Source organism: Polypterus senegalus, chromosome 18, assembly GCF_016835505.1.
Source record: "Polypterus senegalus isolate Bchr_013 chromosome 18, ASM1683550v1, whole genome shotgun sequence".
In the NCBI taxonomy this organism is placed as follows: domain Eukaryota; kingdom Metazoa; phylum Chordata; class Cladistia; order Polypteriformes; family Polypteridae; genus Polypterus; species Polypterus senegalus.
The window spans coordinates 21,065,174-21,082,977 of NC_053171.1; the positions used below are offsets into that span (position 1 = coordinate 21,065,174).

The 17,804-nt window shown below is 43.0% G+C and overlaps 1 protein-coding gene across 5 annotated transcripts in view; it reads left to right on the forward strand.

Annotated features, from left to right (window-relative positions):
• dglucy (D-glutamate cyclase) overlaps positions 1-17,804 on the forward strand; it is a 90,884-nt gene that overhangs the window by 31,983 nt on the left and 41,097 nt on the right. For 4 of the 5 annotated variants that reach the window (XM_039741536.1, XM_039741538.1, XM_039741541.1 and 1 more), the window contains one exon: positions 808-1,006. In XM_039741536.1, coding sequence (XP_039597470.1) covers positions 808-1,006 — 199 coding nt within the window. The remainder of the gene's footprint in view (positions 1-807; positions 1,007-17,804) is intronic. The other variant, XM_039741539.1, reaches the window with a different exon arrangement.

Genomic DNA, 17,804 nt, shown 5'->3' on the forward strand with positions numbered 1-17,804 from the left:
TAAGAATTTTACTATATTATGCTCGCATGACAATTAACTTAATCTTGAGGATACCAATTCACAGACAAGATGGCCCAAGTGAGTCCTTATTACTGAGGGTGGTAGATAATGTGTGAGGGGATGGAGGAGATCCCATATCAACAGCACATTATCCATCTGCTGTGATTTCACATCCCATCAAATGATAAAATGGCTAGGCTACAGGGTGCCAAGAAGAATACAGTTTTATACTGTCTGTAAACTGAATATGAGCACAACCGCCAGTGTAATGTATCGGGTAAAAAAAAAAATTAGATGTTGCCATTACTGTGTTACTAAGATAATGCAGTCCTCTTGAATTCTTGTTCTTGTTCTCCAGGAATCGAAGGAGTTTAAGAAATAAGAGCAAAGCACCTCCTGTGGGATTTTGGGAAGGTAGATGTGTGGCATGTCAGGATTGAACAGAAATGTGTGGTGTTTGTTGTTTTGTGGATTTTTTTTGATGCCATATTAAGTAAATAATTTGTGACGTTATGTTTTTGGACGGTTGCTGTAATGTCATAGGGCGCATTTGTATTTAAAACTGAAAAGTTTGTCAGAAACAGCTTTACTATTAATAAAGCAAAGACAAGGCTAATGACATCTGATTTCTTTCTGTAATTTAACTTAAAGGAATGGGTTCAGGTTTTAGCCTTCCTCTTATCAATCGTTTGTATGGAAAGATCGAAACAGTCATGACCATTTGGTGAAGCTTCTTGTTTTTCTTGGGAGATTTTTATGCTGTTCCCTATCCACTAACGTGTGATTTGTGTATTTGTGACTTTGAAGGACAGATTGTCCCCTGTACTGCAAGTTTCAGGATGGCATTTTCTGTGGCGAAGAGTCCAATTTATTAAAGTACTCGGAAGAGCTGGAAGACATGGTGACCTTCTACCTGGGATGCAGCTTTGGATTTGAACGTGCTGTTCAGGAAGTGGGGGTGCCCATCAGGAACTTGGAGCAAAACCGCAATGTCAGCATGTATAAAGTAAGAGCAACAATAATCCTCTAGAGCAGGGGGTCCTCAATCACGGTCCTGGAGGGCTACAGTGGCTACAGGTTTTCATTCGCAGGGCTGGGCAAAGCTGGTCCTGGAGGGCCGCAGTGGCTGCAGGTTTTTGTTCCAACCCAGTTACCTAATTAGAAAACAATCCTTGCCAGTTTAATTTCATGACTTGTTAGTGCTTTAACCCTGCCATGTCAGGTCATCTGGTATCCTAGATTTTGTTTTTTTTCCTTTCTAAGGATATCACTCAAATTATTTGAAGTCTAAAACAAATGAGTAATTCTCAGTCCTTCACTTTTTTTTTCTCTTCACTTTCCTTCCAGGGTGGCACAGTGGCGCAGTGGGTAGCGCTGCTGCCTCACAGTAAGGAGACCCGGGTTCGCTTCCTGGGTCCTCCCTGCATGGAGTTTGCATGTTCTCCTCATGTCTGCGTGGGTTTCCTCCCACAGTCCAAAGACTTTTTAGTGGTGCCGGTTTGGTGCATTGGTGATCCTAAATTGTCTCTAGTGTGTGCTTGGTGTGTGGGTGGGTGTGTGCTTGCTGGCGCCCTGTACTGGCTGGGATTGGCTCCAGCAGACCCCCGTGACCCTGTGTTAAGATATAGTTGGATGGATAATGACTGACTGACTTTCTTTCCAAGTATTTAATTAAACCCAATTGTGCATGATAAATATACACAGGTGTAAATGGAAACAAGCTATATGGAGAAAGTCTGGTCTCTTTTGTCATCCATCCATTATCCAACCTGCTATATCCTAACTGCAGGGTCACGGGGGTCTGCTGGAGCCAATCCCAGCCAACACAGGGCGCAAGGCAGGACACAAACCCCGGGCAGGGCGCCAGCACACCGCAGGGCACACACACCCACACCCACCAAGCACACACTGGGGACAATTTAGAATCGCCAATGCACCTAACCTGCATGTCTTTGGACTGTGGGAGGAAACCCACGCAGACACGGGGAGAACATGCAAACTCCATGCATGGACGACCAGGGATGCAAACCCAGGTCTCCTTACTGCGAGGCAGCAGCGTTACCCACTGCGCCACCCTTCCGCCCTCTCTTTTGTCATTTCCATCATATTGCTAATAAGTATCAATTAAAAACTGAGAATACATCTGTTTAAGACTAAAATAAGCAATAAGGGTTCAAAATCTTAAGTGAGACCATTAAAATGAAGCATAAGTGTTACTTGAGCAGTAAGTGCTTCTTATTAAGCAATTGGGTTGGAGCAAAAACTTGCAGCCACTGAGGCCCTCCAGGAATGACTTTGCCCACCCCTGATCTAGAGCAGGGGGGGTCTTCAATCACGGTCCTGAAGGGCCGCAGTGGCTATGGGTTTTCATTCCAGCCAGTGTCCTAATTAGAGCTCAGTCCTTGCTGGTAATGATAGTTGGTGTTGAACTCTATGCCTTGTTAGTGCTTTCATTCATCAAACTACTTTGATAGATCGGAGGTCCTCAATTACAGTCCCGGAGGTCTGCTATGGCTCCAGGTTTTCATTTTAACCAATTTCTGAATTAGAACCCTTTTATTTACTACTAAAGCAATACGATTTTTGGCCTTAATTTTATTTCTCTTGCCTGTTACCATTCAGAACCCTTAATTGCCTATTTTAGCAGCTGCATTTAAGTTTTAATTGTTGCCTGTTTTTTTAATCAGACGTTAGTTAATAATGAGATGCAGATAACCAATAAACCAGCAGCTCTCCAGCTCATGTGCTTACCATGAAGTGTCTGTGATAAAAAAATGTTTAGAAATGAATGAGAAGGGAAATGGAAGGACCATCATTAAGTTTAAATCTGTTCTGGTCCACAAAACACTTAGATAACGTTCTCACAGAAGGGAACTCTACAGTGCAATTCAAATGTCTCTTGGATGAATGCAAGCATTAACTCTTTCAGGGCTGATGTTGACTTTTGTTAAAATTCAGGGTTAGAGGACGGTAATGGGCTGTAACGTAAACTGTGACAAAACTCGTCCTTATCTTTTAGTTTGACTCTGTTTGGTTGAAGGAAAGTTACGCAGCTTTGTTGATTTGACTCGATTCCTTGCGCGTGCATGAGTAGTAAAGAGCAAACAGCCTCTAAAATGGCATCGACATCTGCCGAGACTAAAACAAATGTGCAAAGCAAAGCACTCCATGGACGTTTTACGTATTATCGCTCAATTGGACTCTGACTTGTCGAACTCTGAGTTTGATGCAAGTGTTCTGGAGATGGATATCGAAAATGAAAGTGAGGTACCAGCATCAGCCTATCGGTCCCCAGCTGATGGTGGTGCTGAACACGTTCGTATAGCTGATACGCCTACAGCAGCTTTCGCTTAGGAGGACCACCACTTATAATGACAAAAGATACGAAACATATTGGGTCACACTGTAACCGCCACCGTCGCCCACCTGCTGTGCGAAGACAAAGAGGTAGTCGGCCCGCCGTGCATTCCTGCTGTGAAGTCATAACTACTGGTTTGCAGGTTAAAACACAACACAGCAACAGTGCTGGGCAAGTGGCAACGACAGAGTAATAGCAAGAGATCAAACTTTTAACTTGCAATAAATAACTCCAGAGAAAACATGGGCTCCACCAAGGGTGACTTGGCATCATGACAAAAATAGCGCAGGTCCTAAGTTTTGATTTAACTTGCGATTAACGAAAAACGTTAATGTAGTAGGCAGGAATCGAATTTGAATTCCCTGTGTGAACTTGACCCGGACACAGACAGGCGGACATCTTGTTAAAACACCACCACTCGTTTATTATACAAAATATTTACAATAATAGGTCACTAAGACCCCAGCCAATGGTCACTCAGACCTCAGTCACGTGCACAAACCCCAAAACAGTCACAGTCCTGGCCACAATGCCTTGTCTTCGGGCCGCCTCCCCAACTCCTCTTGCCTCGTCCTTCTTCCACCCGACTCTAGCCTTGAATGAATGGAGACGGCCCCTTTTATAGAGGACCCGGATGAGCCCCAGGTGTTCCCGGCATTCTCCGTTGGCCACGCCCCAGCGTGGCGGAAGTGCCGGCTGTCCTCCTGGCTGCTCTCCGGGCGCCATCATAAATCTTCCCCCCAGCACTTCCTGGTGTGGCGGAAGTGCTGGGGCAACAAGTCTCCAAGACATCGGGGCGCCTCCTGGCGGTGACCACGGGCCCCTACAGGGAAAGGCTTCCATGCCCTTGACCCGTGGCCCCCAAAGCAACCCGGAAGGCAAACCCCACGTGATCCAGGCAGGGCTCTGACCCTCTTCCGGTCCCTCCTGGCGTCCCGGCCGGGTCATGGCCCCTGGCATCCTTGACACCTGCTAACTACCATACTACCACTACAATTGGAGTGGCACACTTTCCCTCCTGATAGATCACTTTTCAGTTGGTAATGCCACTCATTCTGCCCCTGAGCCACTCCAACTACCTTCTAGGTGAAAACAAGCCTGGAATGATATGACACAATGCATTGCGTGCTTTTCAGATAACTGAGTTTTTGGAAAACATTTTCAGCCCTCAAAGAGTTAACAAGCCAAACAGTTCAATAGCAAGTGTCGTTATCAGCATGGGCTGCTTTCTAATTAGGAAACTAGTTGGAATAAAAACCTGCAGCCGCTGTGGCCCTCCAGGACCGTGATTGAGGACCCCTGTTCGAGACCGTGTTCTCCTTCAGTGTGTTTGTACCCGCTTTAGTGTGTCCTGACTTACTTGTATACTGAATATCAGTCCTTAGACCCATTATTTTTTTTATCTGGGCCACTGGTGCCAGGTGAGATCAACCTTAAGAAAGACAAAGTTTATTTTAGCAAAATAGCAGGTTTAATAAACTGATTTTTTAATAACACAATACTTGTTAATCAGAAGGGTTCTTCAGAAAGTTTTCAAACCTTTTTATTTCCAATACCATTTTCATGAAGACACTCTCTAGGACTTTGCACCATTGTAACCCTTGGTCAGGTGGTTTGGCACCCTCTGTTGATGACCATTCAGTCAATATGTGAGTTGTCGGCAAGTCCTAAACCTGGCTGCACTTTAGTCATTTTGCTTTAGCAAACTGGCAGGTGTTATGCAATTTCTTGGAGTTGGAATTCAAAACTGTTTCCACACTCAGTGCGGGGACATTGCTGAGAAGTACACGAGGGGACAGTGATGTTCTACAGTGGTCAGACATGTGTGATAGATGTAGAGAACTGGGGATGGTGGTCATCATCAATCACTGAGGAAAATCAAGAAGAGGTCAGGCCACTGTGCCCATTGACTGATGAGTGGCATAAGAGGAAATTGCATTGCAGTAAGGAGAGACCATTGATTTGCAAGTGATGAAAAGCGGAGAGAAGTGCTGCATGACTGACTTTATAATCAACCAAAAACAGTTTCTTTGAAAGGTATCCATGAGCTTGTAGACTGCTAGTCTAAGTGGAATGAGGAGCAGCAAGACTGGATTAATGAGTCAGGAATTTCATATGTCTTGTGATAGATGGCTGGGGACTTTGACACCCTTTTGATTAGAGGACCGGGGGAGTGGACATATCACCAGCAGAACCTCCCCGGGGCAGGACACGAGAGGGCCGCCCCCCTGGTTTACATTGGGGCCACGGGACTGGAGCTTAGAAGCTCAACCCTCCGCGAGTCCGTGGCCACCACCACCAGGGGGCGCCTGGACAGTCCTACAGCCGTGGTCTACAGCACTTCTACCACACCCGGAAGTGCTGCCGGAACTTGATCAAGGAGCGCCTGGAGCACTTCCAGGTGTGGTATAAAAAAGGCCGCCTCACTCCAGCAAGAGAGCCAGAGTCGGGAGGAGGAGGACAGAGCTTGTGAGAGAGGAGTAGTGGCGGTCGGAGAACAGAAGGAAGGAAGGACGGAGCTTAATTGTGGTTTGTGCATTGTGTTGTGCCAAAGAGCAATAAACGTGTGTGTTCTGGACTAGCCGGGCTAATCTTCTACAGTCTCAAACATAAATAAAAATTTGTGATAGGTAGATAGGATGAACTTTATTTGTCTCTGGTGTGACACCACCAGGGGCGTACAGCCACCCTAACCTGGACACACACAGGTTCCACAGAACACCCAGTTTATTTACAACAAAACACGCTGTGCACAAATCACCAACACAACAGACCCTTCTTGCCACCAGTCCTTCTCCCTCCAATCCTCCCTCAGGCTTTGTCTTCTCCTCCTGACTCTGGCCACTCATGGAGCGAGGCGGCCCCTTTTTATAGGGCACCTAGAGTGACTCCATGGGCCTCATGCATAACACCGTGCATAGAACTCACAATATAACATGACGTAAGCACAAAAGCGGAAATGTTCATACGCACAAAAAAATCCAGATGCATTAATCTGTGCGAACGCCAACTTCCACGTTCTTCCGCTCCATAAATCCCAGTCAGTGTGAAAAGTAATGCACCTGCATGCGCCTGCTGCCACTCCCCAAACTCCTCCCAGAACTATGCCTCTTTGAATATGCAAATCAATATAAATAGCCCTTAAGTTCAGCGTTCTGTGAAAAGGCAATGGCAAAACCACGAGGGAAAACAGAAGAATTTCAGCGAATACCAAGTGGAGGCAAAGAAAAACGTACTATTTGTTGGTTTAAACAGTGGTATAAACAACAAAAGGAAGTTGATCGAGTGACATAGAGTGTTGGAGAAACTCAAAAGTTCAAGTTCACAAAGTCGCACAGTGCCCGACATAAAAAAGAAGTTGTCAGATATCAAAGTCGCAGTGAAAAGGCGAGTTGTAGCCCACCGTCTGAGTGTCATAGGAAAGCTTATTAGGGTACAGAGAAAAACAGCACTAAATGTCAACTTTAATTTAATTTAATCTCGACATTTCCACTTTAATCACGTAGTTTATTTTGTCATTAAAGTAGAACATCATAAACTTCATCTTAAAATCGTTTAATTAACTAGTTCCTCAAATCCCATCGTAACTAAAGTAGCACGTTAAATGCTTTGTTTTGTATTTGATCTTCTATGTGCTCTATGTGTGAATCACTACGTGCTTCTTAAACAGACTTTCTCTTCCTCCGACAGGACACAGAATCCAATACATTCATGAAATTATAACTCTCTGAATAATTAAAATACTGAGATGTATACGTGATATTATTTTCACGATGATAGGAGTTAAAGCATGTTGTTAAACATGGGAACACGGTGGCGCAGTGACTGTTCATGTCTCACGCAAGATGCTTGTTGCGCCGTGTAGCAGTACTGTCTCTTTCAAACGTACTCACCTCCAATTCCAGTCCTTACTTTTATTTCTCCAAATACCCAATCGCCACACAATCAGGTCTGTAATAGACGTCGAGTCATTGTAAGCTTAGAATGCAGATTCTTCAAAAATTTAAGGAACATTGAAATATCTTCGTAGTACGTGTTTAATTATTCTATCCATCAATCCTTCCAGTGTCACGCCAGCCCCAGCAAGAATACAGCGCGAGGCAGGAACAATCTGTGAACGGGGCGTCAGATCCTTGCTAGCGCTGTGACACCGTGTCCTCACATGTTTAATTATTAACAATATAGATTATTTAAATTAAGTTAAAGTTTTATCTGTTTAATATAATAAACATATTTTGCTGCATTTCATCTTAAAAATGATATCGTCATCATATGTAAATACGTGTTTTATAAAGTGGCTCAGTTTGTGTAATATTATAACTGTATCGCAAGTTTACAGTGAGGTGATTGTACTTATAAGTCCAAACAGTTCTACCAGGAGCGCTTGATGGAGTGATGAGAGTGCGTTTAGAGTGCTTGTGATGAAACTGTTTCTGAACCGCGAGGTCAGTACAGGAAAGACTCTGAAGCGTTTGTCGCATGAGAGCAGTTCAAATAGTGAATGGCAGAGGCAGCGTATGCTTGATGCTGTATACCGATAATTCTCTTTCCAATCAGCTGCTACTGTGATTCACACTCAGATACAGTGATACAAATACTCCGAGTGGTGCAGTGAGAGTAATTTGGAAAAAGATGATCTGCTGTGGCAACCCCTAACGGGAGCAGCTGAAAGAAGATGAAGGTGCAGTGAGAGTAACAACGCTAAAGCAGCTATGGTATTTAAAATACTTTGGCTATTCCCTCGACCATTATATTGTTACAGGATAATTACAATCAGATTTCTTAAACTAATAAACAATATGCAGTTAGTTTCAGTGTATATGAAAATGCTGTGTCAGGGATGTTAATCTAAAAAAGGTAACCACACAGGAACAGTAGCACTGCTTTGACGCTGGGTGCCGCCAGTTTGCAAAACCGAGCGGAGAACTTGCGTACGGCAGGGTATGAGCTACTGTGAAAATGTGCGTGGCTTTACGGCAAGTTTCGGTTTTATACATCGCGATTTGAGCGTGGAAATGTTCGTACGCAACATTTTTGTGCATACACACCGTGTATACATGAGGCCCCAGGTGCCTAACGAGCTTCTTCTGGCCACACTTACGGGTGTGGAGGGAGTGTGACCAAATAAGGCTCTGGAAAGTTCCATGCACCCCCTGACGGTGGTCACAAGTTCCAACAGGTTTGAGCTCCCATGCTCATAATCCGTGACCCCACTGGGAACCATGAGGCTGTCTTTTATCAGCCCAGGGAAGAAACTGTCCTGATAATACTCTCTCCCCTGGTCCTTCCACACACTGGGCGTACTGGCCGGGTAAGGATTCCTGCCACCCACCACACTGGGTAAATGAGAAAGTGGCCTATCTGTATTGCGGGCACCAGGAAGCTCTTTACGTTTCTTTTCATCTGACATTTGAAACACCACTCTGAAATAACAACATTTAAGCAGAGATCATTTCATGTCAATGGTGCGGTGTGCATCACCACAAAGCACAAAAGGCCTTTGATATTCATTCATAACCAGCTGCTCTTTCCACCTTCCCATCAGGCTGGTATTTAGGTGGGTTGCACAGACACATGCCACAAAGGTGTCCTATTAAGTTTAAAACCTGCTGGTCTGGTCTAATAATATCAATGGTCAGTTTTACCATCCAAATCTAATTTATCTGTCATGCATTTATTCCCATGTTCTCTAACCTAATCTTGTCTGTGCTGATTATGTTCTTTATCAGGAGGTTTGACGTCTGCACGTCAGCCCTGATCTGTTTCACTTTGCCCTCCTCTCATCACAATTCACATTGCTGCCATTGTACTGTACATCTTTAGTGAGCCCAGGGTGGTAAAATCAAATATTAGTGGGAAGTGCTGTAAAGATTTTTTTAAACGTGAATTCTTTGCTTTTATTTAAGAGGGTTTCATTCTTCACAGCCATGCTCTGCAAAACAGAAGGAACTCATTTAAGGTTAGATAAACTGGCTTTGTTCCTGCCTTGCACCCTGTGCTAGCTGGGATTGGCGCCAGCAGACCCCCACAACCCTGTTCAGGACTACATGGGTTAGAAAATGACTGACTGAGTAGTACACAAAAGATAAATAAAGAAAGATATGTAATTAAGAGAAGTAGAGTTCTTAAATATAGAAATTGTTTAATGTTTTCAAGTTTATAAGGGACAGCCCGATGATAAGGTCAGGTGGCCAGGGTGCACAGAAAAAATGTAAAAACAAAATTCCACTTAGGCTGGAGAAAAAATAAAATCTGCAGGAGTTCCAGGCCAAAAAGACCCTCCCAGCTCCCACTGGGCATTCTGCCTAACATACAGTTAATGTTCTTAAGTCGTCCTTTATTGGTTGGTTTTTAGGCTTTGTCTCCGCCCTAAAAGCCTTGTGCCAGCAAGAAACAAGAGAATATGTCTCCTGTCTGAAACTTGTGCTCGCAACCACTCCTTCACATCTTCCTCATCGTCACTTTTTTTTTTAACCTTTTCACACAGGTGGCATCTAAATTTCTCTGCCACAAGACATTCAACAGAAGTCAGTTTATTAGCACATCGCCGCATTATGCCATTTTGAGGGCCAATTGCACATGAACTAGGAAACAGATTGATTTGTGGCCCTGCTGTGGCAAGTCAGAAACTTCAAATTAACTACAGAACAAGCTAAATATAGCTGTTTTCTGTCTGGGACCATTTATATTCTTAATGTTAATTTAATATTGGTGGTTGGCCCTAGTGTGTGCTTGGTGTGTTTGTGTGTGTCCTGCGGTGGGTTGGCACCCTGCCCAGGATTGGTTCCTGCCTTGTGCCCTGTGTTGGCTGGGATTGGCTCCAGCAGACCCCCGTGACCCTGTGTTCGGATTCAGTGGGTTAGAAAATGGATGGTTCTATAGTGTGCTTTCATGAGTGGGCCCCTTGGTGGACTGGCATTCCTCCCAAGTGTTCATTCCTGTCTTGCACCCAATGCTTCGTGAACAGATTCCAGACCCTGATGGAATGTTAAATTGGATTGAACTCTTTAGAGAGAGATGCCTCACAGTAAGGAGACCTGAGTTCACTTCCCGGGTCCTCCCTGCGTGGAGTTTGCATGTTCTCCCCGTGTCTGCGTGGGTTTCCTCTCACAGTCCAAAGACATGCAGGTTAGGTGCATTGGCCATCCTAAATTGTCCCCAGTGTGTGCTTGGTGTGTGTGTGTGTGTGTGTGCGTGTGTGTGTGTGTGTGTGTGTGTGCCCAGCGGTGGACTGGCACCCTGCCTGGGGTTTGTTTCCTGTTGGCTTTGATTGGCTCCAGCAGACCCCCGTGACCCTGTGTTAGGATATAGCGGGTTAGATAATGGATGGATGGATGTTTAGAGAGAGTATTGTGTTTCATTTGTTTTTACGGATGAAGATCGAAAACTGATATTGAATACCCACATCTGAGAACCATTTCATTAGGATGGACTCTGAAGGGCTGATTAGCCTGTCTGCATTGCCGTGTCTTTTTGCACTCTGAATAATGTTAATGGCTAGTAATAATTTAAAACGATCCCATAGTCCAAAGGCATGCAGGTGAGGTGAATTGGTGTTACATAATTGTGTGTGTGTGTGTTTGCCATGTGATGAACTGGCACCCTGTTCAGAGACTGTTCCTGCCTTGTGCCCAGTGTTTGCTGGCATTGTCTATAAGAAGGTTAGTGAATCCTGGTGGAGAAATTCCCTTGCAGTATATCAACTTAGTTGCTCACAGCTGTCAGTCAGTATTCAGCAGTAATCACACCACAACTATAAATTCTGGAAGAAGCCATATTGCTTTCTAAAATGACACCTTCACTATAAATGTCCTTACCATTCCCATCACATCAATGACAAGCTGGACTGGTCTCAAAACACACAGGAACTATATAAGAAGGAGCAGAGAAGGCTCTTTTTATTAGGAGGTTGCATTCCCTTAATGTGGGTATTTGTAACTGTCCAGTTTGGCTCCACATTCCCTGGTTGCTTCCGGAAGCCATTTGAACCCAGAAACTGTTGAAAACGTACCTGAGGATGAGCTGGGCAAGTGAGGACACACACACTCAGCAATGAGTTGGTGTAAAGTGTTGGGTACTTTTATTTGAAATGACAATCACACAGAATGTTCAAAAGTGCAGTGCTCCAGATCTTCAATAAGTAAATAATCCATAAAAAACGGTGCCAAGTAGAAGCTAAAAATGTCCAATAAATAAATCCCAGGCTGCATCAATCCTTTATAAAATCCATGAAACCCAGTGCCTCCTTCCTAAATCTTACGTCCCATCTGCTTACCCCAGACAGGATCTTAGCAGCCAGGGGAGACATCCACCAAACAGCACCGTGAACCCTAGCATGTTTTCAGACCCTTGCCCTTCCCAGGCTCACAGTAGGGCACCACACTGAGCCTTGCTCCTCCGACTCCAGCTGCCACTCCTCGGCCATACGTGGGAGCTCCAATGGAGTGGTTGGTCATTCCTGCTCCTCAAAATCGATCAGCAGGAGTGAACCCTGCCCCTCAAGAACCAACCATCAAACCTGCCTGTTTCTATTTCTACTTCCATAACCTCTGTTCTTCCTTTGTGTCTTCTCTTGTTCCTTTCCTTTTTGACCCCCCAAATCCAGACTCCCTTTATAACGCCAGTCGGGTGCAGGTGCTGTCCTCACCCTGCTCTGAGATATGAATTAAACAATTGACTGACACACATGCATTTATACGTGAATACGCGATCAGCCATCCACCCAAATCAACCTCGGAGCGTATGGTGCACGCTGTGGGACTCGCAATTATAAAATAAAAATAGCGCTTTGCCATAGACCTCTTATCACACACTGCCAAGCCGCAAGCTGCATGAGAAGGTTCCACAGACTACAGTGTGTGTGTGTATATTTATTTATCTATCTATTTATTTATTTATTTATTTGATTATTCTTAAAAAGAAGCCTCTGTAAAAAGTCAAATTCCCCAAAGGCGACAAAAAAGTTCTATCTATTATATAGTGCCTTTCATCCATCTATCTATCTATCTATTATATAGTTCCTTTAATCTATCTATCTATCTATCTATCATATAGTGCCTTTCATCTATCTATCTATTATATAGTGCCTTTCATCTATCTATCTATCTATCTATCTATCATATAGTGCCTTTCAACTATATATCTATCTATTATATAGTGCCTTTCATCTATCTATCTATCTATCATATAGTGCCTTTCATCTATCTATCTATCTATCTATTATATAGTTCCTTTAATCTATCTATCTATCATATAGTGCCTTTCATCTATCTATCTATCTATTATATAGTTCCTTTAATCTATCTATCTATCATTCTATCTGTCTATCTATCCATCCATTATATAGTGCCTTTCCTATCTATCTATCTATCTATTATATAGTGCCTTTCATCTATCTATCTGTCTATCTATCTATCAAGGGTGACATTCTGAGTCCATGGTTTCCATTTATTACAAGTGGCATCCAACAGCCCACCAACCCTAAGCACTTAACTGTTTACAGATCAAATAAAGATGAGCCACTCAATACATTTACATTTTTTAGTCATATTTTATCAGAAGAAACAAATGTTTATCTTGTGGTCCATTCAAATTCAAGTTCTGAGTTCTACCTTAAACGCTCTGTCCTTTGCTGTAGCTCTTTGTCTGTTGCGGTTGAATGTCCGCTGGGCTCAACTCGAGTCATCTTCTGGTACACTTATTTTCACATCAAACTTTCTTCTAGAAATTGACCTAAACAAAGAATATATGAAGTGTGTATTGTGTGATGTGTAGCCCATTTTGTAAAGATTTGTTTTTAGATTATAGTGCTATGTGATCAGCTCAGCTTGTTAGACACCATTAGCCAAACTGGGGTCAACTAACCATCCTGTGAGATTTATTTTGGACAAAGGTGAAACATTTATAGTTGCTCCCATAATATTTCAGTCCTGTGTACATAAAATTGGGGCAGACATTTGGAGCCCTTCATTAGGTAATATTGGGAGATATTAAAGGACAAAGATGCACAAAGTCATTATCCTCCTTAGCGCCTTTCTGTTTGCTCTTTGTCTGTTTCTATCTTATTCTTTTCTGTCCTCCCTTTTTATTCTCTTCTATATCTTTCACACCTTTTAAAGAATTATTTATAGTTTATAAAAAATGGGGAGTGGCAGTACCATGGAGCAGTGCTGGTCCTTCTTTCTGCCCGTTACCTTCAGTGCCTTGGGTTCCATTCCATGCCCAGTTGCTCTCTTGTGGTGTTTACAGGCTCTCGCTCTCATGAGCATTTCTTCTTTGTAGTCCAGTCTTCCATTGTATCTCAAAGACACACGCCTGTTAAGTTGGTTCATTGGGAAATTATAGTTGAGTTGCTGTTGTTGTATACATGAGTGTGCCTTGTGATATACTTAACTAAGGTTCTACATTTTGCTTTCACGCTAGGGTACAGCAACCCAGACCAAGATGAAGAAGGTTCATAAAGTGGATGGATGGATGAATCACACTGTTTACCAGCAAACAACTTTAATTTATGTAGCAGCTTTCTATTATGAACACCATCCCAAGATGTTTGACAAATCTTGTTAAACATTAGAACATTAGAACAATCTAGACGAGAACAGGCCATTCAGGCCAACAAAGCTCGCCAGTCCTATCCACTTGTTTCCTCCAAGAAAACATCAAGTCGAGTTTTGAAAGTCCCTAACGTCTTACTGTCTACCACACTACTTGGTAGCTTATTCCAAGTGTCTATCGTTCTTTGTGTAAAGAAAAACTTCCTAATGTTTGTGCGAAATTTACTCTTAACAAGTCTCCAACTGTGTCTCCGTGTTCTTGATGAACTCATTTTAAAATACAAGTCTCGATCCACTGGACTAATTCCCTTCAGAATTTTAAACACTTCAATCATGTCACCTCTTAATCTTCTTTTGCTTAAACTGTAAAGGCTCAGCTCTTTTAATCTTTCCTCATAATTCAACCCCTGTAGACCTGGAATCAGCCTAGTCGCTCTTCTCTGGACCTTTTCTAGTGCTGCTATGTCCTTTTGTAGCCTGGAGACCAAAACTGCACACAGTACTCAAGATGAGGCCTCACCAGTGCATTATAAAGGTTGAGCATAACCTCCTTGGACTTGTACTCACAGATCGTGCTATATAACCTAACATTCTGTTAGCCTTCTTAATGGCTTCTGAACACTGTTGGAAGATTGATAGCTTAGAGTCCCCTATTACTCCTAAATCCTTCTCATAAGGTGTACTCTCGATTTTCGACGCCCATTGTGTATTCAAACCTAATATTTTTACTTCCTATGTGTAATACTTTACATTTACTGACATTAAATTTCATCTGCCACAAATCTGCCCAAGCCTGTATGCTATCCAAGTCCTTCTGTAATGATATAACGGATTCCAAATTATCTGCTAATCCACCTATCTTGGTATCATCTGCAAACTTAACCAGCTTGTTACTTATATTCCTATCTAAATCATTTATATATATTAAAAATAGCAGCGCCCTAGCACTGACCCCTGTGGAACACCACTCTTAACATCGCCAGTTCTGATGAGGTTCCTCGCACCATCACCCTCTGCTTCCTGTGTCTGAGCCAATTCTGCACCCATCTAAAAACATCACCCTGAACTCCCACTTCTTTTAACTTGATGCCCAACCTCTCATGTGGCACCTTATCAAATGCTTTCTGAAAGTCCAGATAAATAATATCATAAGCTCCACTTTGATCGTATCCTTTTGTTGCCTCCTCATAGAATTCCAACATGTTAGTAAAACACGACCTCCCCCTTCTGAACCCATGCTGACTGTTCAGAATAACTCCTGTCCTTGTCATGTGTTGCTCAATCTTATCCTTAATAATTCCTTCCATTAATTTTCCTGTGATGCTTGTTAAGCTTACTGGCCTATAGTTGCTTGGATCTGCCCTGTCACCCTTTTTATATAATGGGATGATATTTGCCATTTTCCAGTCCTTTGGAATCTCTCCAGTGCACAGTGACTTCCTAAAAATATGTGTCAAGGGTTTATATATGTACTCACTAGCCTCCTTAAGAACACGAGGATAAATATTATCTGGGCCTGGTGATTTGTTTGATTTCATCTTATTTAATCTGAGCAGCACTTCTCCCTCTACAATTTCCAAATCCCTCAGTACCTCCTTAGTAGTTGTGTTTACCTCTGGCAGGTTATCCACTTGCTCACTTGTAAACACCTCAGAAAAATGTAAGTTTAGGGCATCTGCTATTTCATTGTCTGTATCTTTTAATTCCCCTTTACTATTCCTGATGCACTTGACCTCCTCCTTAACTGTTCTTTTACTACTAAAATACTGAAAGAATCTCTTGGGGTCTTCTTTGCCTTATCTGCTATATTCCTCTCCAACTGTCTTTTAGCCTCTCTGATATCCTTCTTAATGGTTGCCCTCATGTTCTCATATGCGTTACGATTCTCTTTGCAGTCATTAGTCTTATATGCCTTATACAGCAGTTTTTTCCTTTGCAACTTCTTTTTTAAATCTTTATTAATCCATCGTGGAGTTTTTTAGTTTCCTATTACTTCCAAATTTAGGTATGTATCTGTCCTGCATTACATGTAAAACATTTTAAACCTGTTCCACTGCTCCTCGACTGTCTCCACATTTAAAAGCTTATCCCAGTCTATCCTACTTAGACTTTGTCGCATCTGCTCAAAATTAGCCCTACTAAAGTTCAACTTAACAATTTTAGTCTTTGCATCTGTACTCTTACAAAATACTGAGAATTGTATTACATTATGGTCACTTGACCCTAGTGGTTCAATCACCTCTACACCCTCAATTCTATCCTGATTATTACAGAATACTAAATCCAGATAGGCTTCACCCCTTGTTGGTGCTTTAACATGCTGTGTTAAAAACAGTCGCTGATTACTTCTAAAACTCCTGCTCTTGTGCTCCTCCATCTGTAAGGTTATCCCAGTTAATATTTGGATAATTAAAGTCCCCATGACTATAATATCCCCTGTAAACTTGCCTTTTGATATTACTAAAAGATGTGTGTTGAAATTACTGTCTGAATTGGGTGGTCTATAACACACTCCTAAAATGAGACCTTTTCCCTAATATTTTCCAGGCGAAGCCACATGTCCTCACTAAGATGGGGCTCATCATCCAACTGAAGATGACTTACATTTAATTCCTGTTTGGCATAAACAGCAACCCCACCTCCTTTTCTGTTCTGTCTATCCTTCCTAAAAATGTGTATCCCTCTATGTTACACTCATCCCCATCTTTGTTATTTAGCCAGGTTTCCGTTATTGCTATAATATCATAATTATGCTCTGCTACATACAACTCCAACTCACTTACCTTATTTTTGATACTTCTAGCATTAAGGCAAGCTATTTTTAATGTGTTAATCCTTCTATCTTTACGTGTTTGCTTAAAATTTACATTACTATGCATTTTTATTTCTACACCATTGTTTGTTCTTCCATGTATAGATCTAAATCTGGCCTGTCCTAAACTCCCTGCCACCCCATTCCCTAGTTTAAACAATCCTTGACTAGCCTACACATACGCCTCCCCAATACATTGGTGCCCCCCCCTGGTTCAGATGTAACCCGTCACAGCGGAACAGGTCCCATCTGTTCCAAAAGGAGTCCCAATGCCCCATAAACCTATACCCTTCTACCCTGCACCAAGATTTGAGCCACGCATCAAGCCTTCTAATCTCCTCAATCTTACCTGGACTGGCGCATGGCACAGGCAGAACTTCGGAGAAGACTACCTTGTCAGTTCTGCTCCTCAGCTTGGTACCTAACTCTTTGAATTTGGATTGCAGAACTGACAGACTACCCTTATGTATGTCATTTGTTCCAACGTGGACAATGACAACTGGATCCACCCCCGCTCTTGCCAAGAGCCTATCCACTCTTCCAGGGAGGTCTCCCACCTGTGCTCCCGGAAGGTAACACACCGTGCGAGACTCTCTCTCTCTGGAGCACACCTGCGCTTCAATCCCCCTAATGATTGAGTCCCCAACTATCACTACCTCTCTCTTTTTGGGAACTGGTTTTGAGGTGGCCCGTTGGGGCTCCTCAACCCTGCCTACCACCTCAGAATTATCAGAGTCACCGTCCAGCTCCGCTAGGACATGATAATGGTTAGACACTTCTAATTCTGGGGTTGATGAAAGTCGGAGAACAGACAGGTTAAGTGACTGGCATAGGCTGGGTGACACAGGGAGTCTGAGGTGTGGACAGAACCAGACTTGCAGTCCAACATGTAGGCATGAGGCCACACTGCCTGCCACACAGTGGTGCTTAGCCATCTGTCAGATTAAATGTAAATGTTTAGTAGGATAAGCAAGCTGTGGAAGTGTTCACAGTCTTCCCTGCCCTCCATGCCATCACTCCTCGCTCATACTCTGCTGGTTAACTAAACGGTAGACTCCATGGTGGCCCTACAGCAAGCATA